This window comes from Kwoniella dejecticola, chromosome 5, assembly GCF_000512565.2.
Source record: "Kwoniella dejecticola CBS 10117 chromosome 5, complete sequence".
Lineage (NCBI taxonomy): Eukaryota > Fungi > Basidiomycota > Tremellomycetes > Tremellales > Cryptococcaceae > Kwoniella > Kwoniella dejecticola.
The window spans coordinates 356,773-377,767 of NC_089305.1; the positions used below are offsets into that span (position 1 = coordinate 356,773).

Genomic DNA, 20,995 nt, shown 5'->3' on the forward strand with positions numbered 1-20,995 from the left:
TTTTTGAATTGCCGGCGATCGGTAACTGAACTCACACAAAGAAGCGAAGCGTTCGTCGAGTAACTCGATTTCATCTAGACCTGATACCGATCCCCAACTGCGAGCCGCATCGCTGACACACCCTCTCACTGTATTTGAGCGCAAGCAGCGCCAGATGCGGGAATTCACAAGCGGACCGCCTTCGGATGCAGCATGACAGGCAGAGAGCGACAGTGATCTTGCTCGGCCGAAAGTCACGCAATGAGCGGACGTTCCGCAGCGTTTTTGTCTGTTTCGCAGATCGACTGCGGAAGTGCTGCTCATATCAGATAAAACTTTTCCAGTCAAGTGTGCATCTATCTTGTCGGGGACAGCTTTGAATGATTGATAATCCGATGCATATAAAGGGCTTGAATTTTATCGCTTCTCCTCCCAATCAATTCACACAATCTGATCTCTTGATACTTAGTGAACAAGATGAAGTCGACTATCAAGACAGCATTGATCCTAGTTCCTCTGACGATAGTCATACTCTGGGTCGGCAGGGGTATAACCGAAACGCCTTCTGCAGAGGAGCAGTACCAACCGACATATTCGAATCGGATTGTTCTCATTCGACATGCCGAAAAGGGATTCACACCTGATCAAGGAGGACAAGTAGGAAATGTGATCGAACAGAATAAACGAAAGGAAGGAAGAGCAAGTCTTTTTGGATTCTTCCCACCTTGGGGCGGAGGAGGACCACCTGGCCGTCCACCGAGGGGCAAGTTCCCGAATGGTTTGAGCGACAAAGGCAGAGAACGAGCTCAATTTATCAGAACGGTAAGTCAGAATCTGTATCGTATACTGAACAATCCAGAGGGGTAGACAGGAGAGCCCGAGCATACGAGTGACTCAACGGCTGATGTTTCATCGCACTTCGATGATAGCTGTTCGGCGCAGACTCAGAATACGATTTCGGGCTCATCTTCGCGGCTCCGTGGGACGCAGCTCAGAAAGATACAGAACGGACTTACGCTACAGTTGCTCCTCTTGCGCGAGATCTGAACCTGACTGTCAACATCGAATGGTAAGCTCCGCTCGCCGTATCTCAACGCACCGTTTTCCAAGCTACAAATGCTTTAGGACGGAGGATCGCGATGACTTTAGTACGAATCGTTGATGCTGATATGCCTGAGACAGTGCCAACTCCGAGAAAAGCTGCATCGTACAAGCGATCGAGGAATTCGCAGCGCAGTCCGAGCAAGACATTTTGATCAGCTGGGTACGTCTTCGTCTTCGTCTTCTTCGTCCAGAATCAAGACCTATTCCCAAGCCTTGGGACCTCCTTCGATTATCCTGTTGCATCTCCTTGTCGGTCTGACGTCTGGATTGATGTTATTTAGAAACACCGTGAACTGAACCTCATCGCTCAAGCTCTCGGAGCAGACAATGCCAGATCAATATACCCTGACGAGCGGTGAGTATCTTCACATTCCTTCGTGCATGACTTGCCACTGCTGGTTTTCATCGCTGATGAGTGTGTTGTCTGAATTTGCAACGTAGAAACGACGTGATTTGGATCATGCAAGATGGACAGATCATCGAGAAACGCTCGATGCATTGTCCGAAGCTTGATGATGGTAGGATAGACCAGGACGATCCCGATCTCATAGTTGAAGAGCCTTACCAGTCTGTCGGTCTGGGCGGGACTATATTAGGCTATCTGAGGAGTGTTTGCAAGATCATCTTCTGAATCATTGGGTATAGACTTGGTAAAGCGATGATCATCCACATTTACCGATGGGCTCGATTGCGTTGGCTAAGATCTGTCATAATTATAGGTGTGGACGATGAGAAGACCTCAAGATAATGTATGTAGGACTTTGTTCAGATCGATACAGTTCAGTACCTCAGGCCGAGCGGTCGTTATGGATTTGGTTGTCGGACGAAGCCATACGCGAGTGTCGATGGTCTGCTCGCTGCTTGCCCCTGCTATTACTGTACACGAACAACTCAATCTATCATCACTTGGTCAATCTGACCGCTGAGCTGGATTGACGTTAAGGATGTGATCTTTTTAGGAGGATCAAGTAAGCTGTTAAATTATACTGTTTCGTCCCAGCTTCAATGTAATTTGTGCTTTGTTGCGTTGAATTGATATACGGCATGCGAATCGAGCTATCGGGATGGAAGACCGCACTACGTCAAGTCTTCAAGAGCTCACCGTCGTTTTCTTGAGAGTTCGAGTGTTGCGTACTTGTCCTCTTCGCGGTTCATGGTAGGGACAAATCATAAAAAGAAGCATGTCATGTCGTCGTCTTCTTCCTCAGCAACGCAGCTTGATAACGCGTCATGACATGTGACCATTGTTGGACATGTTACTTCGTCAGTGTATGTCGCTAGCCCTTGGATTTCAATCTGACCAAGCTTGCTGAAGAAAATCCATAAAGAGTCCTCGAGAGAGTCTACTTGGCTTGTGTATGCATATACGCTCATGCTGTTCTTTCTGTCTTTGGACGAGTTTGAGATGCCCCTGTTGAATCCCATCCGCTCGCATGTTGGACGATGACCGCTGTGTGGCAGCGGCCATGGAAAAGACGGGTGATGATAGCGAATGAGACTGGTGCGTTTGAACAAATTTTTCAGCATTGCGTGCGCTGCAACCTTGTACTATGTCGTCTTGTACACATCGTTATGTCGATCAAACCGTCAAATCCCATGCGAACTTAGCGGCGCCAGCGCCTATACTCATACTCCTGCATGTTGTGGGATCCTATATTATACATTCTGCATTCTGCACTGATCCTGCTTCAGGCAATAACACCAAATATGATGACGTGCGAATGATGGACGATGTGGACGCCTCTCAAGCCGAAACGTAATGAAGGCTTGAAAGGCTCGGAAATGTTTGTTGAATCGCGCCGCCACACACGAAGCACCGATCATTGGCCCGGCGGAAAAAGGGAGATTCAATGATTCAGATACGATTCAGATACTCAACGCCACTGCTTCCGGTTGGCGCCAGCGCAGGACTACGACGATCCAGGAAAATCCAGCTGAGTTACTCGTACTGCAAGTTTCGGCATTTGTGCCATCCCGGTCCCTGATTTTCAAACCACCCCTGAGTGATCTTAGGGATCGACAGTTAGGGAATTATCCGACTCCCCTAATGGATGATCACAAAAGTGAAAGTCCGAATACGCTTTTGTGTTTCTTTTTCGTTTTGAAGTATTTGGCGGTTCAGGGATGGTCAACTGGGCGAGAGCAGAGGGGGGACGCAAACATGGAGATACGTTACATGGGAATTGCTCCAAGTAGGAAGGCGACACAAGAAAAAGCATAACATAACATGACATGACATGGTGGTACACCACAGGACAGACGAACAGAACAGATGGATGGAACATCGTCAACATGCTTCAAACCTGTATGGTTTCGGCAATTGGAGTAATGGAAAATTCTCCTTACTCCTTACCCCCCCTCCACGTTTACCTTTTTACCGTTTTACCGTTTTTATGGTTCAGCCTCAGCCTCAGCCTTAGCCTTAGCCGCTCTGATCAGTCCATACCGTACCCAGATCATCGTCATGAGATTGCATTGCGTCGTCCCCACCTACTTTGCATGAGTAGCTCTGCTTTGCTTTGCTCTGCTGTGCATGCCTTGAACAGAAATCGATAACAGAGCACGACGCCTTCGTAGGGGGAAGCACGGTCGATCACTTATAAATTAGAATATCACATCGCTCGTCGCACATCGCATTTCTTCGTGGAGAAGAACAAAACCCGAATCCAGTTAATTAATTCTATTCTAATAAATAACATGAGGTATGAGATGAGATGACACACATACTCTAAATTTCTTATTTGATCCCTTTTTTCGGGTTTTCACCTTGCTCTGCTATTCCCCTTGATCTCTTGAGAAAGAAACAACGGACGAAGGAAAAGTCTCACTTTACCTTAGCTTTGCCCTGTTCTTTGCCTGTTTTGCCTGTACTCCTGTGCGCCTGTACCGCATTTGACCACCCCATCCGAGCAGATCTTCAAAACGGACGAACGGCAACATTCCACTCTATCCATAATTCGACGAATTCCTTCTTTTTCCATTCTTACCTCACCTCGTCATCGATTTGTGTTGGATTGCTTTGTGCTCGTACTGGCTTGTTTCAATAGCTCAAATTCGGTTCTTACCATTGGGGATCTACGCCAACATCAACCGTCCGCCCAATTTTGCACGCACGATCGTCAGGTTCTTTTGTCAAAAGCTTAATCATTCCTTTTTCCATTTCACCATTTCACCAAAAGTACCATTACCAAAGGATCGACATCGTTGAAGATCATCATCACAATCATAATCGTTGTCATTGTCATTATCATTTCATTATCGATATCATCCATCTAATCACTAGTCTATAATATCTTATCGAACCGGCGCTATTGCGTCACGTCAACACCTCGTTATTAATCCCAGCATATCCAGTATCTTCAATTTCACGGCATACCATACATCAAGTCGGATTAGGAAAATCGGATTGTTCATCAAAGGAAGGCAATCATCTCATCTCGGACTAGGCCATCGGATCTGCACCCTTTCAATCAAAGTCAAAGCACAATCAAATATCTTCCTGGACTTATTATCAAACAAGCTACAGAAAGCGCAATCTTCAGAAACTACGAGGACCCCTTTCTCGGAGGTGGCTTAGTGGAGCATTGATATTTAACGTGAGTCACAATCCAATGTTTGGATCTTCTGGATCTATTGGTTGAACAGACTTGATCCGTCAAGCCGCTGCCAAAGGAGTATTTACCATACCTTCGTATATTCCTTTCAGGGATGGAAGCGGGAAAGCCTGTTTGTTATGTCGGATTGAGCGGTCTGGGTAATACGCTTTGACTTTGATTTCTCCGTAAATCAACTTTGGTCAATGCTTTTCAGAACGACGATCTTTAGCCGCCCCCGTTCCACACACACACATACACTCCTTTGTTTGAGATGATCTGCTTCGCTACGACTCCTTCTCCACAGATGTTTCGAATCAGGATGATCGCATCAGGGGTTCAAACACTTCGGATCAAAATGGGGTTTCGGAGTCTGTCTCCACTTGTTCAACTTTTGCTCTCCTTTGATGGTGATCTACCTTGATTCCCTTTCAGCGCAGTTCGGGAGGTTGTTGTTTGTTGCTTCGCCTTCTTCGCAATCTAGGGGGTGATCAGCAGTAATCGTGACTTTGGCTTGGATGATGCGCTGACTCAATCCCTTTTACCTTTGACATCTCGCCTTAAATCCACATCGACCCATTCATCTGGACGAATTCGATTTTCATGATAACATGTCCTTTGCCTGGGCCGTATCCCTTTCGACACACTCACGACGTCCTTAATTGTCATTCCATGTTGGGTTTTCCCTGTTCCGGCGGTCACTCCAACGTGAATCTTTGATCGACACCATCCATCAAATCACGACAAACGACAAACAACGATCCAATCTCATCATCCTTTTATGGATATTTTTTTCTCTCATATAATACCGAACTCTGTATGGGACGCAAATACATGACAACCTTCTCAACCTCGACTTTTTTCGACACTTCTCTCGTTCATCGCTTTTCGTGTCACCTTGACAACGCCCTGTCCTCGTGTGATCGCCATTCATTCATCCCTCCCTATATACCCAATACGCACACACCTCACATCATTAATCACCAAAACATTCCATCAACTATTCCCCATCAACATACACTCTCAACGTCGATCTTCTTTACATCTGTTTGTTTGTCCGCTGACGCACGCAATCGCTCCACCGTTGTCTCTGCTTTTCTTCTCCTTCACATCGCTTAAATACCATATCACAACTCACTGGATGACCATCATCTGTGCGGCATTTGTCACCACCGCATTGTCTTGAATTTGGCTCCTTTGATCTGCCTGACGATCACCTACACCCCAATATCATTGATCATAAACTTGATCGCGATGCCACGACACTCTTTATCCCTTTCTCCACTAAACACGACTTTCATCGAATATGCACCTTTACATACATACAGTGACGAATTATCACCTACACCCACACCGACTGCTTCGCAGGCTCGACATAGCCCTCAACTAGTTACGCCGGAAGCATCGTCCACTTCTGTTCGCGCATCATCTTCGGTGACACAGAAAGAAAAGCAAGTCGGAGCAGGTCTCCCTCCAGAAGATTTACCACCGGGATCCATGGTCAGGATGCAATCAGTCTCTACATCGAATCCTGTGACAAAATCGAATACCAAGATGCCGCTCAGAAGGCAATCGAGATTCGACCCTATGATGGGGGAGCACGACGAGAATATGGAAGATGAAGGATACGGGGAATTGGGGCAAAAACACCCCTTGAGAAGAGTTCAAGAAGAGGAGTCTAGCAAAGAAGGCAGAGCAGCTCCTCCGGAACACATTAGTCTACCACCCATAAAATCCTTGTTCGGTGTAGCTGGAGGTGAATTCACCACGACTCTGCCTTTGTCGGGCGGATTTGGTGTCCAATCCGCCTCTTAAATAGATGCATGAGAATGCTGACGTCGCGTTCTTTCCTTATCTACCGCAGATACTCCGCAATCACAATCGCCATCCTCATCCTCCTTATTCCAGTCCCCCTCTCTGCCCTCCTTGATATCTAATTCGCCATCAGGCTCGCCCAGCTCAGCCCGTACATCTCGGTATTCCTCTATGGCATCGTCGGCTGTGCCAGAGAACTCTGCTGGATGGTGGGCGCCAGAATTCGAGAGAGGTGCAGGATCGTTCTTTCAACCTAGTCCTCAGCGATCGACCTCTTACCCCACAATCCCATATGTCGCCGACCAGAACGACCAGAAGAGGCGTCGGTCGGACGGACCACCCGCTTTGAGAGATGCGGAAGAGTCGGCGCGACTCCGTTGGCAAGCTCAATCTAGGAATGCCTCTTACCCCATGGCGTCCTCCCCTCAGCCGCCTTCCGCTGGACCATCTCACTCAAATGGTTCCTCTTCGGGTCTGCGGAGTTTGCTTCACCCACCTCAGGCGAGCTCAGCAGCCGTTTCAGCTTCGATGTCGCGTTCCTCATTTTCTGGATCGACGAACGGTGGGCGTCTGTCCCCGGCATTGGAAGACGAGACTCTGCCGCCTTCTAGACGACCTTCGCAGGCTTCGAGAAATCCTTCTCTTGTTGGCGGTCAATTAGCGGGGCACTTTGCGAGTCTGACAGCCAACGAAAGAAACAACTCGATATCCAATGATATGCCTCCGCCTCTTCAGACCGCACCGCCCGAACGGCGAGCCTCCCAAATGCTGCCACCGCCCCTTACGGCTATCGAGGATAACAGGCTTCTCCCCCCACCTTCAAGCTTGAGTCGATCAGTATCCCCGGCGGCTGATACCTTCAGGCGACAATCTCTGACCCGCCCATCCTCACCGGACAGCGCTGTACGACCCGAGATCAGACGTGCTTCGTTGACGGAGATCATCAAGCAGAAAAGTGGAGATATGCCTTCGCCCGCCAATCGATTCGGCGCACATGGTCCTCCGGATTTATCGATTGCAACGAGCGTAGCGATGGACAAGTCATCGATGTCAGAACCGGCGCTTTCCATGAATCAGCATCATGCCATTCTCTCTGCGCCCCCTTGGTCGAATAGACGGGAATCAACCGACTCAATGAAGTCAAACCACGAGCCGGTAGATGGGCAGGGACCGCTATTGTCGTTGCGAGGCAGGAAGAGATCCGTCGCCGACACGCGTCAAGGCCGTTCGGGTCTGGAAGACGATGCTGACACCGAGATGGGCAACGATCCTGGTATGAGGGGTATGGAAGTGCTCTTAGCGGCTGCCGCAGTAGAGGAGGAGCGCAAAGTCAGACGATCTAGCGAAGAAGACTCCATGGACGAAGATGGAAATTTCAAGTCCAACGCTTCGACGCCCAATGCCAATGGAGGTGCGAACGGAGGTCCGAAATATACTTGTGCTTTCTGTGCAAAGACCTTTTCGAGGCCGAGCAGTCTTAGGATACATACTTACAGCCGTGAGTCTCCTTTGTGCCCTCACGCTTCACGAACAACGCTAGCACAACGCTGATGCTGTTCGCACACCCTCAGATACTGGAGAAAGACCGTATGTCTGTAAAGAGCCTACATGTAGAAGGCGTTTCTCGGTACAATCGAACTTGAAGAGACACGCCAAAGTACATCAACTTGGGGCGTCTGGTCTAGCACATCAACAACATCAACATCAACAGCATCCTCATCATATACAACATCAGCCGAATGGGCTGCCGCAGCATCTCGGAGGCCACCCTAGCCATCCAGGCTTAAACAGAGCTCCACATTCCCATTCTGGAGCGCTGGGACCCCATGGACAGATGTATCATCCCCAACCGCCACCGCAAAATTTCTACCCACATCCTCCTCACCCACATCCACAGCATCATCCTCACCCTCAGGGATATCCGCCTCATCCGTTTAACGATAGGTACTCTGGTCCGCCAGAGCACTATGGTCCTCCTCCGCCTCCTGCCATGGGCCTTCCTCCGCCTTCTGGACCGGGCTGGCAATCTATCAGCTCGAGTAGGAGGACGTCAAAAGATGAAGCGTATAGCGATGAAGAAGGAGGAGGGGAAGAGGAGGAGGAAGAGATCGATGAATTGGAAGAAGACGATTAGGTGCACCAACAGGCTAGAGCCTGTTCAACGAGGAATTGGTGTGAGATACTGGTTATTGGATATTGGATCGCTTCACATTCCGTTTGGGGCTGAAGAATTGCCGAGGTTGGGTGGAAAGAAACGTAAGAAGTGAAATTCGAATTATCTCATTATAGCTTCTTGGGAAAAGCGAGTCGTCAATCGATTTGATTGTGATTTCATCTGATCTGATAAACCAAAACTGTATCGAAATAGTCATAGAATATTCCCGTTCTCATGTATAAGTATGAGTATGACACGACTGCAGCGACCTGACTGCGATCGAAGATCGTACTACGCTATGAGTGGTAGTGGTAGTGGTAGTGGTAGTGGTAGTGGTAGTGGCTGTTTTTTGTTCGATAATTCGGGTGAAAACGCTTAGACTCAGACTTCCGACGTACGGATGCACGGGCCCACAGAAGGCTGATCATCTGCGAATACCCGGTTATGCAAGTTCATTCGCAATGAGCAGCTCGTTCAATGCCATACCCTGATGAGATACCTGGGTTGGGTGAATTGACTTTCGTCGATACTGTCATATCTGACGAGATGATTTCTTACGATTTATTTGTAGTCTTTGCACATTCGAATTTTCAGGGTTTTTATCATTTAGAACGCGTTGTTGTTTCTTGAATTTGACGGAATTTTGCGCATGGACCCTTGATTTTGATTATTATCGTACCATACCAATTTGGTCTTCCTCGAACCACCTTGATCCTATTTACTCGCTTTTGTTTTGGTCATCATCCATAAACATAATCACATTTAAGCTGACCTCTCATTTCCACTCGACATTCATTGGACGAGCAACAACGACAGTCTTTTCTAGATAAAAGATACACTTATAAGATAGTCAAGAGGGAAGAAGCCCTTTGATACAGACGCAGGGGGAAAACAAGAAAAAAGGACAACAAGCACGATAAAACGATAAAACGATAAAACAACGTCAAGATGTCCTTGAACGATACTTTCGAAAAATCAACCGCATCAACGCTCCTCAAACTCAACGAGCTGGGTCTGACTATCCCGCCATGGTACACCTCCCTGCCCCTTGCTGCTCAGATATTCGTGGGGTCTGTGGCGAGCGTAGCTCTGATAATTGGTTTGAACGTCTTTAGACAAGTCGTGAGTATTGACCTGCTTATCTCTCTGACCCTTCCTTCGCTTGATGGGCATCGTAACGTACCAGATCCCATATAAGCCATTGAATGTATGTTTGCCAGGCTAAGCTAACATGTTCGATCGATACATATAGGCATTGCCGCGTAACAAGTCTTTACCGCCCCTGGTATTCCACTATATCCCGTGGTTTGGGTCAGCGGCATATTATGGCGAAGACCCGTACAAGTTCTTCTTCGAATGTAGAGACAAGGTAGGTGTCTCGACACGTCGCCTTACTCCCAGCACATTGTTCTACCAGAGATCATCATCGCTGGAACCGGACGCTTGCTGATTGTTGATGAATATTGCAGTACGGAGATGTTTTCACGTTCGTGATGATGGGTAGAAAACTCACGGTCGCCCTCGGACCCAAGGGAAATAATCTGTCTCTGGGTGGAAAAACCTCTCAAGTCAGAGCTGAAGATGCCTACACCGTAAGTCACTTTCCTCTCTTTTGTCTCGTATTAGGATCGTCCAATCTGACATTTGACCCGTTTCTCGATTTGCGGAAATAGCATCTTACCACTCCCGTCTTCGGTAAAGGTGTCGTGTACGACTGTCCAAATGATATGTTGATGCAGCAGAAGAAGTTTGTAAGTCACATCCAATGAATTTCGCATAACATGGCATGGCGTGTCGGCGCGATCGGTTTTATATGACTGACAAAGTATACCTCGACAGATCAAATCAGGTCTTACCACTGAGGCACTACAATCATACCCACCTCTGATTGATTTGGAATGCGAAGAATTCTTCTCTCACGAACTCGGCTTGAGCAAAGGAAAGAGATCGACCGTCAAAGTGGACTTGTTGAAGACGATGTCGGAATTGATCATCTTGACCGCCTCGCGAACTCTACAAGGCAAAGAAGTCAGAAAAGGTATCAACGGTAAATTCGCTCAATACTATGAAGATCTCGACGGCGGTTTCACCCCTCTCAACTTCTTATTCCCCAACTTGCCCCTACCGAGTTACCGAAGAAGGGACAAAGCTCAGAAAGCTATGAGTGATTTCTACATGAAGATCATTGAGGAACGAAAGAAAGGTGAAACCGATGTAAGCGATCTCTCTTCATCCCTTGTCTTGTTCTGTGACTCTGATAAAGTATGTAACTGATAACCTCTGTCTTTGTTGTAACAGCACGAACTAGATATGATTGCTTCTCTGCAGGGTTCAGTCTACAAGGATGGAGTACCCCTCACTGATCGAGACATCTCGCACATCATGATTGCGCTCCTGATGGCTGGTCAACATACCTCTTCGGCTACTTCTTCTTGGGCCTTACTACATCTTGCGGATCGACCTGACATCCTGTGAGTTGATCTCACACCGTCTGAGCTACAGATATACATTCAATAGCTAACGGCTGTATTCGAACCTCGCAGAGAGGCTCTTTACCAAGAACAAATTAAGTACTTTGGAAAGTCTGATGGCACGCTGGCTCCTATGACTTACGAGTCTATCAAGGAATTGCCTCTCCTAGACTCCGTTATCCGAGAGACCCTTCGAATGGTGAGTTTGCAGTCTCCATTTCTAGGACCACAAGGAACGATGAACGGCAGTTGATTTCGATACGTCTGCTTCCTCGCAGCACGCCCCTATCCAGTGAGCTAGAATTCAGGGCTAGGTCCATGCAAGTGTTTATTGAGCTGACCAAATTTGTACAGCTCAATCTACCGAAAAGTCATCTCTGATATCCCCGTCCCTCCGTCCCTTGCCGCCCCATCGGAGCAATCCTCATACGTCATTCCGGAAGGTCACTTCATCCTCGCCGCTCCGGGTGTATCTCAGATGGATCCTCGAATCTGGCAAAACTCCAAGACTTGGACACCGGAGCGATGGCTCGAGGAGAAGGGAGTTGGACAAGCTGCTGTCGAGACTTACACGAAGAGTGAACAGGTCGATTATGGGTTCGGAGCCGTTTCAAAGGGAACAGAAAGTCCTTATCAGCCTTTCGGTGCTGGTCGTCATAGGTGAGTCCCCTTGTCCAACACAATGCACTTGCTGTAAAGCCAAGTTTCAAAGTACATGATGTATCCATGACACTGGCTGATATGGAACTTGATTCTTGGTTTAGATGTGTCGGAGAACAATTCGCATACACCCAGCTCTCCACTATCATCGCTTATATTGTACGAAACTTCACTATGAAGCTTGAAGTGCCATCGTTCCCCGAAACCAATTACAGAGTGAGTCCAGTCGATACTGCGAGCTTCCGATAGGATCACTCCAAGGCTGATCTGGTGGATGGTGCTCCATCGCAGACCATGATTGTGCTTCCAAAGAACCCTCAAGTATCCTTCACATTACGAAAACAAGAGGTATAGAAGGTATCGTAAGATCATGGAGAGTATCTTGATTATAGATACCATCATGAAGCTATGTAGAGGGACCACATACAAGTAGAACGAGCTCGGTTTCCCATACCATCGTTTCATCGAGGGGATCAAGGACTATGAATGAAATCCATATACCCCACTCGCCCTTCATAATCACTCGTACATACATAAATCGTTATAATGGGATACCACTCGTTAGTCCTCTTGCTCTTCGCGATTCAGAGTATACGAAGCAAGATATGCAGAACGTGGGTATCGTGCGATTCTGGCTTGAACCATGATTTTGACGTCAGATTTGATCTACGCTGCGACAAAAGCAGATCGCCGATCTGTGTCGATTGCGAGATACCGGTAAATGGATCTTCCCGGTTCGTCCAGTTCAGTACGTTGGGAGAATACCGTTATTTCAGTGGGATATGACATAGGAATGACACATCGATGATCAGGAGTATACTTTCTGTGCCGGGAGCACTCGTCTGTGTCTGTGTCTGTGTTACTTTGCTACCTTTTGTGAATGCAGTGTAGGGGAGAGGGAGAAGTGAGATGAGAAGTTAGAAATTAGGTCATCGATTGATTGATCGATTGATTTGCTTCCTCGATCTGATCTGAGCTAAAGCTAAATTGGTAGATGATTCAATAGTCGGATCGAAATCGCATATATGTATATGATAATCGGTCAGCGATAATTCACGAATATGTATATATATATATACTCTAGTCGTCGGAATACTTTGCTTAGATCTTGAATCCTTCTTACGATGTTCAGACCTACAACTCTTAGTCGAACTATCGTTTCTCTTCGATCGACCAAATTCAACCGCAACCAATTCCAAGTCAGGACCTACGCGGACAAATCTAAAGATATGACTGATAAAGCTGCTGAGACTTTCAAGGAGGCCGGACAAGCCCTCAAGGTGAGTTCGGAGGTAGAGCATGTACGATTGATTGGTTGAAGTCGACATGACACCGGCGTCATATTTCTGAGCATAGCCCGAAGGCTGATTACACATATTTGATGATGACCAGTCCGACGGATCGGTCGGTAGTAACTTCAACGCGGACGGTGCTGTTGGATCTAAACTCCAAGAAGGTGGGCTGAATTCTTACACAGGTTTACAGACGTGGAGCTTAATGTCCTCTCCTGGGGACTCTGATGGCTGATAATGATATTATGATAGTTGGTGGACCATTCTCGGCCGATGGAGCTATCGGTAAACAGTGAGTCGTCTCTCTTTCGCTCTCTCGCTCACCCCATCATCTGAAAGTCATTTCTCAACATCGCCTCTCCATTTCTTCTTTTCGGACGATTACTAGGAGACAGGTGAAGCTGATGTACTCGTTGCCGCGTCAGATTCACCGATACCGGTGCGATCGGTGGAACTGGTCAAAAGGTCGCTGAGCAAGTAGAGGAGGCCGGAAAGGAAGGCGAGAAGAAAGTATGAGTAAGAAGAAATCAATAACAATATCGTATCCCGATATGACAGGTACAAGCAGTATGAACCAGTGTCATTAAATCATGACCGGTGCACTTGTCACTGTGTTGTTGTCCCTTAATCGACACCTGGTCTGATAATGTCCATACCATAACACAATTTCCTAGAGCCTCAAATCCACAAGGCTCCGAGTCTTAATGATGTCTCTAGGTCGACAAGTAGTTGCTAACATCGGCTACAGGTCACAGCGCATCCAGCGGAGGCTAAGAGCTAACTTATGGTCGCTAACGGCAGCTGACTGTGAACTGCTGAGGTCTGACAGACAAACAACTGATAACCTCACACAACATATCACTGACACCATGCTTGATAAGTCCTGCAGTCTCCAGTCGATTCGAACTTTGGGCCCACTGTAACGATTGGTGACGCGGAAGCGCTGGCAACAGGGTGTAAGGATACATGCAGCGGTGGACCATCGGGGCGATGAAGGACAATAAACCGCATGGGATCATCTGGTGATGGTTGCACGCATCATCACGTCACACCGCACACCAGCGCCCTTGGTGATCGGCTGTCAATCGCCAGTTATTGGTTGACATTAAGCCAGAAGAAGAGAGCAGCAAATGGGTATGATCAAACAATACATATCATAGATGTACGATATATCCACAAACCCATAATTCGAAGCGGTGTCATCTCCGGCCTGCGTTCTGTGGGAGACAGCTCGAATGGTTTCGATCGTCCGTACACATGGCGCCTAACCACTTGTGCGACCCCTCCTTTGAGGCCACGGGCCACCATGATTATGGAAAGGCATTTCTCATCAGTCAGGGTTGGCAAGAAGTTTGTGTACAGTCAATATCCCTCAGTCTATCGAGCACACAAGTATGACTTAAGCCAAGCTCGAGCCGAGAATCAGGCAGGGCTATCTTCGTTCGTTCAGATCCCATGTGAGACCAGATGTGGGCGTACGTGATTAAAGGTCTATAGACCATCGCAGAACCAAAACGGATAGAGCGAATCGAGTGAGGTTGGGGATGGGTGTACCTCTACGAAAGCGACCGAGATTGCTTACGCCGTTTGATGTCTCATAACGAAGATGGCTGTCCATTGCTGCATTCGCTCGCAATCCGAGAATCTAGCCCAACCAACTGCACAATCATGACGGTATGCGATGTTAGTATTCCTTCGAATGCCACCTTCCGGAAGAAGAATCTTGAAGACAACATGGCTGCCGACTGCAATCGTCAAGCTGAGGAGGGCAGAGAGGATTGCATCCCCCAGTCTCGGCTCTTCAGGGGCCGGTATCTCTGCAAATCATCGCACCCGCAACTGGCTTTCTTTCTCTTTTATGCCTGCGACAAGACGAGTGATGATCTTTGCAGCCGGGTGTATCTTGTCGATACCGGCAACACGCCTAAGGGCAATCAACGCCGAGCGAGACTTTCGCAACAGCCCCTTTTGAAGATGGCCGTCAGCTGATCAAGGCTGGGGAGAGATCGACTCTGATATAGCCACGGTGATGAGGGCAATCAAGAGAGTGAAAAGGAAGCCGAGATGGCAGAGCAAATTTGGGTCGAATGGTCAGGAAATGCACCAACCGCTCAAGATAAAGAAAGCAGAACTCAAATGCTGAATGCCATGTATGGAGCTGACGGGCTTGTTTTCAAGCTCGAATACGGTCAGCTTACAATGTGAGTCCAGTAGAAAGGCTTCGACCCTCAGCATGATCAGATCTTCGAAGTTGACGTCCGTGTATTCCATCGTGGGCCCAGTTCATTTGCGGTATCTGACCGTGAGGTCCAATAGGCTTACAAGAGAAGGGGGAAAAAGCTAAGCACCTGCTCAATCGGAGAGGCGGAAGTGGCACCCGTGCAAGCTGTTTGAAGCATCTCGGTCCCAGCCAAAAAGATCTTCGACTTGACACGACATTTGTCGCTGCCATCTAGCAACATACCTTCACAGCGTACACGAAGGACTTGAGGACTCTGTGGCTCTCTGGACATGTTGATGCATACATATATATGATTAGCAGTATCGCTATTCAGTCTGACGCAGTCCAAGGGGCGGCAAAGTCTACCAGTGTTGTCCACCGATGTCTCTTGTAAAATCAATCCGATTAGGACACCTTCCATGTGCAGCTGCGTCTCTGTAAGGCCGAGAGTAGAGGGAGCGGGGAAGACAGACTGATTATGGGGCTCTCATCAGGAGCTCAATAGCACGGAGTTTCAGGCAATCTCTCAGGTTCGGTCTGAAAGGCTCTCCAGCCGCCTAACTGATTATATTGATCTTAAAAAATAATACACGAAAACACGGTAGTGTGGCCGAGTGGTTAAGGCGCTGTGTTCAGGTGCAGTTCGTACTAGAACCGCAGTCTTCGGGCGCGGGTTCGAATCCCGTCGCTGCCAGTTATCTATTTTTGTTTTCGTTTGTTTTTTGGGGGGCCTTCTCTCGTTTGCGTGTAAGTTTTCCTCTTCATGTCAACTCTACACAGACCTTGTCCTTACCACGTCGTACCCTCCTCCTGTGAATGCTATCGTTGTCCAGCGGGGGTGCTCGTGGCCGGCAGCTCATCGACACGTGTGTAGCCAGAGAGCAATCGGAACATACTCCCATCCGCTTGCAGATAGGGCGCTGTAACGTCGGATGGGTTCAAAGCGGCTCATCCCGTTTGGACAGAAACGCAGCAGTCGTCAACAGTATGCATGCATGGTCATATGCGCAGTACTGCCGCATCATCCTTTTCCGTTTTCTTGCTTGACAGAAAGATGAAATACTGATCAATTGGACTATTGTGAGTGCTGACTTTACCGAGGGAGAATGGTGGAAAATCAATTCAGGGTAATGACTCCGGTACGGTAGCAGTCGGAAAATCAGGTACCAGAAATAAAAAAAGCTCAAAGCGCTTGAGAATCGCATCTCTCTGCGATTGCCCTTATTTGTTTTAACATGAAACGTAGGGTCCAGTATGATTCTGTTGTCTAACTGCTTTTGACCCTTTTTTCTTCGTTAACTTACTTTCGGCAGCCGTCTAACGTTCAATTCCATCTGCGTATTGCGCACTCCGCGTTGGCGCTTTATGATGAAACTCCGTCTTTTCTGCTCGAACGATCAGTACAAGTACAATAACAACGATTACAACAATGTCAAGGTAAATTTTCTCAATCTGTAACACCGTCATTGGTGACCACAGACTGTCGACGTGGGGCGCAAGACAGCACACATCAAACGCAAGAATCCAGGAAATATAGGACATATGACATATTCCGGATGGACAGAATACGATATATCGACAAACTGGAAAATACCACCAGCAAACAGCCTCAATGCTGGAATAACACTCAACTCAATCGTATGTCGAACAGCTTGCGCTTCGTTTGACAAAACTTGCGGGATAAGAACGACATTGGACTATCCTTTAATTGGTATTCTAGGAACCATCAAAAGGGCCATCAATCGATCAATCCGACACACGTTGAAACACAAACAAAGGTACAAAGGAGGCAAGGAACCATCAATTGTAGCTGGGTTGTCCATTCCACCGACAAAGACAAGGGATCATCATCTCCCGCAGAAGGAATTGAGATATTGACGACTCCGTAAGTGAGATCATGGTAATATTCCTGCGGCCAATTGATGACAAACACGGAAGTTGATCATAGTTATCGAGTAGCAGGCACGGTCTTCGGGCTAAGCATCGATAGTTGAAATTAGTCTGTAAGAGCAAGGAGGGGCTGAAGACGTGTTGCGAGATACCACTGGTAAGTTGCAAATTTACCTTCTTTCTCTGGAGCATCAACCACACGCCTGCTCTGTTGTGACCAGACCTGATAATATCGTTTCATCTCCACTCCATCGACGTCTAATCCTCAAAATAGTGCCGGACTTCCCTTTCACCGCCGACTATAACGCTCGAGACCATTATCTCCAACAATTACGCTCTGACCTCGACAGCTGTTTCACCCCTTTTCCCCTTCGGCCCCGTTGTGATGCATCAATCACATCTAACCCGGAAATACTGAGCATTTGATACATCACATTACACCACACAATCAACGCAAACACACAAGTTTAGTGTATCGTCCATCACCATTTACCCGCTCTCCCATTCACACGCATTCCGCTGAGTGGATCCCAACACACGCCTTCCCACCAACACGACTTTCTCATTTTCACACTCCATTTCTCATTGTATCTTATCATCTATCACATCACAACCTACTCGTCCAAATACACTCCAGTCGCATCTCATTCTAGCTCGACTCTCAGCTGTTTACTTTCATCCCATTCCCTTGTCCAACAAATCCCTACAAATACAAATCTAGCACAGAAGGACTTGCCACTCGCCTCATCCAGAATAATCGAATAATCACCGACCTACAATGTCGAGCTCCTCCAATTCCCATTTGATGAAGACCACCAAAAGGGGTCGACCTTTCGTCAAGGTGAGTCCGTGTGGTAAGGTGAGGGAAGGCAGAAGATCGTTAATCCATTCGTCGATATGACAGGACACCCACGACCTCTTCTGTACACTCGTAGTATCACTGGAGTTCGAAACGCATAGAAACTTTTTCAAGTCATATCCTAACAGTTTCACTACGTGAGTTCCTCTCATTCGGAGTATTGCGCCTTGATCTCATGCTAACATACTTCAAATAGCGATGACGCGTGCTCCAATCTATCCTCACTGAAGTTCTCCCAATCACAACGTGCAGCCGACCCCAAGGATCCTACCAGAATCATCACCACTACTACCACCACGACATTCTCGATGTCACGGGAAATGGCCAAAGCAATATGTCAACATTTCATGGATTCGCATCTAATCGAAAACGCTACCGATCTCGACACCATCTCGTTCAAAGAACGTGGAATCTACATGTTGACGGCCAAGGGATTACACATATTAGAAAGATTCGTTACGAAGAACGGTATCTCTGCCGACCACTTGATCAAGATTTTCGCAACCCAACCAATATGTATGAAGCTCTTGCACCTAGAAAGGCGTTCGACAGACGACGAAATCATCATAACCCGCGGTGTAATCGAAGTGCTCTTCAGACGATTCGCAGGCAAAGAGCCAAATACGACCAAGATGAGCGATGATGAGATACAAGCGCATCACAAGTCAAGGTTTTACATGAAATCTCCACCCTTGCCAGCCGGTGAGAAGTTCGAGAGATCAGATGGAATGATTATTCGACGTGTCCCAGCTGGCGAGAAGAAGACCCAGGGATCGATGGGTGATGATTACACTTTCAGCGCTACGATGGCCGTGGACTGGGTTTTGGACTACACATCTGCAACAGGAACAGACGAGGCAGCGGAAATACTAGGTCAATTCGTTCGATATGGCTTCATAACGCTTGTCAGTGATAAAGGAAAATCCCGAGATGGACACTTGGTTGTCACTGTTAGACAAGGTGGTGCAGGTGGGGGAGCAGGTGCAGCTATGGTCAGTTCTATCTTTTCTTCATTTGTCACAATACTCTCCTGCATTTGCTGATCATTCAAACATCGGTTTGTAGCAAGAAGCAGAATTTCGGGCGACTGAAAAGGCGGTGTACAAATTCACCAAGGAAGGGATACAAGTCGCTAAATGGTTCGATCAATCCAATAAACCCCATTCGAACCCTATAGCATCTGGGTCCAAGCCCAATTTACACGCTCATGATTCCTCCACATCCTTGAATAATTCAAACAAAGGCCGATCGTCTTCGCAACAGCCGTCTGCTCAACTGCAAAGGCGCAATTCGATGTCAGACAGGCTACGAGCCGATTTCGACATCTCTGGGGTCCCAGGTGGCGATAATCATGTGAAGGATTCCCACACAGCTCGATTGAAGCAGATACTGGAGGAACCTGCCCTTCGAAGTCTATTTAGAGAGTTCTTAAGGGTGAATTTCTGTGAAGAGAACTTGAGTTTCTGGCTGGATGTGCAAGACTTCAAGAGGCGGTTCACGACGACTTCCTCGGCCATCGCTACACCCGGATCGGGTAAGAACAGCAAGACTACTGGTCACGCTGCTATGGAGAAGCATCAACAGGATCTCATCGCCATGGCATTTGTCATATATAACAGTGAGTCTAAGTCTGCCCGCCACCTGAGCTCGAGACTTGTGGTAGACTAATTACTGATATCACTCTTGTTATCGAACAGCTTACTTGGCACCAGCTTCTCCATGTGAACTGAATATCGACCATACGCTACGAGCAGAATTGATCGGATACATGAACCAGATTACGGCAGATAAAGATGCAGGCATCAAGGGCCGCATAGAACCTGGTATTGGAAACACCCTTCATGCCAGTCAACTGCAGACTATGGTCAAGCTGTACGAGCGGATTCAAGTATACATATTCCGACTAATGGCAACTGATTCCGTACCAAAGGTGAGTACTATCGATCTCACGTATCGAAATCATCGCTGACATGTGTACCCTCGTTGCGTGGTCGTGATGACAGTTCTGCAAAACCGAACGTGTAAGCGATTTCCCATTCAATTATAATCCTTCAACCTCAAGTGTGAACTCGAACTTGAACCTGAATATCAATTCCAAACCATTTTCGAACTTGAGTTTGACCAAACAAGCTATGATGAACAACAATAATATTATCGAACCAAGACTTCAAGCTGACAGTGAGGTTTCTTCTTCTTCGGCTCTCATTCATTTCCTCAACGATAATCATAATGCCAATTCTGATTCTGAAAACGAACGTCGATCTCGAAAATCATCTTCCTCAATCACTCGTTCATCTTTCATCTCACTCTTATAATCGCGACCACCAATACCGACACGAACAGTTCTTATCGCTCATGTCAACTTTCTTTGAGTGGACCGAGAAAGGCGAACAACCAAACAATGCTCCGGCCAATCAAGGTCCCTTGAATGGCTTGGAAGGGAAAGCTGCTGGACTGTCCATAGATTCCAAGAGGGCGATGGCGCTTTCGGTCGAAGATCATCAACCATCTCCCACCAGAGCTTATCTGACTATATCTCAGGTGAGTTGTTCATATGCATCTCCCATCTTCCCCTCCTTACGATTATACCCTGCTTTCCATCTTGCCGGCTGCGACTAATGTTTCCTGATCGATGATATAGGCTGCGAATGAGAAACAAGCTGCTTTGCTGAAAGCTCAACAACAAGGCCATTAGGGTTCAACAACTCCGATCTTTATAACGCCAAAACTGATGAATATCTCATGTTAATGTCGTGCCGTTCGGACAGGCTCCGAAATAATAGAATCACATTGTTCACATCAACGTTCGATAGCATATATAATGACACACTTGCTGCTATGCTATGTATCAGTACATCTTCACGATGTGCGCTCATACCGATGACAGACGGCTTTCGGTCTGATTGATCGCGTGCGTCGTAGCATTGCATTGCCATTGCCATTGCCATTGCCGTTG

At 47.4% G+C, this 20,995-nt stretch overlaps 5 protein-coding genes and 1 non-coding gene across 6 annotated transcripts; all 6 read left to right on the forward strand.

The window, feature by feature from the left end:
• Positions 1-456: 456 nt before the first annotated feature.
• Positions 457-1,714, forward strand: I303_104243 (uncharacterized protein; the record flags this gene model as incomplete). Its single annotated transcript, XM_018408076.1, has 5 exons — positions 457-801; positions 909-1,048; positions 1,162-1,243; positions 1,365-1,438; positions 1,525-1,714. The coding sequence occupies 5 exons, from the start codon at positions 457-459 to the stop codon at positions 1,712-1,714; spliced, it is 831 nt and encodes a 276-aa protein (XP_018263287.1).
• Positions 1,715-5,930: 4,216 nt separating this feature from the next.
• I303_104244 (uncharacterized protein) lies at positions 5,931-8,625 on the forward strand (the record flags this gene model as incomplete). The annotated part of the gene is made up of 3 exons (XM_018408075.1): positions 5,931-6,432; positions 6,541-7,989; positions 8,063-8,625. The coding sequence occupies 3 exons, from the start codon at positions 5,931-5,933 to the stop codon at positions 8,623-8,625; spliced, it is 2,514 nt and encodes an 837-aa protein (XP_018263286.1).
• A 969-nt stretch (positions 8,626-9,594) lies between these two features.
• I303_104245 (uncharacterized protein) lies at positions 9,595-12,131 on the forward strand (the record flags this gene model as incomplete). Its single annotated transcript, XM_018408074.1, has 11 exons — positions 9,595-9,768; positions 9,899-10,015; positions 10,116-10,238; positions 10,320-10,397; positions 10,486-10,860; positions 10,945-11,117; positions 11,190-11,316; positions 11,396-11,409; positions 11,472-11,777; positions 11,882-11,993; positions 12,069-12,131. The coding sequence occupies 11 exons, from the start codon at positions 9,595-9,597 to the stop codon at positions 12,129-12,131; spliced, it is 1,662 nt and encodes a 553-aa protein (XP_018263285.1).
• A 770-nt stretch (positions 12,132-12,901) lies between these two features.
• I303_104246 (uncharacterized protein) lies at positions 12,902-13,585 on the forward strand (the record flags this gene model as incomplete). The annotated part of the gene is made up of 4 exons (XM_018408073.1): positions 12,902-13,057; positions 13,170-13,233; positions 13,322-13,361; positions 13,495-13,585. 4 exons carry the CDS (start codon positions 12,902-12,904, stop codon positions 13,583-13,585), a joined length of 351 nt encoding a protein of 116 aa, XP_018263284.1.
• Positions 13,586-15,890: 2,305 nt separating this feature from the next.
• On the forward strand, positions 15,891-15,984 carry I303_104247. Its single transcript has one exon. It is a non-coding gene; the product is annotated as a tRNA-OTHER (tRNA).
• A 1,974-nt stretch (positions 15,985-17,958) lies between these two features.
• I303_104248 (uncharacterized protein) lies at positions 17,959-20,734 on the forward strand (the record flags this gene model as incomplete). The annotated part of the gene is made up of 8 exons (XM_018408072.2): positions 17,959-18,021; positions 18,085-18,176; positions 18,236-19,031; positions 19,105-19,657; positions 19,737-19,969; positions 20,043-20,060; positions 20,383-20,580; positions 20,681-20,734. 8 exons carry the CDS (start codon positions 17,959-17,961, stop codon positions 20,732-20,734), a joined length of 2,007 nt encoding a protein of 668 aa, XP_018263283.2.
• Between the last annotated feature and the right edge of the window lie 261 nt (positions 20,735-20,995).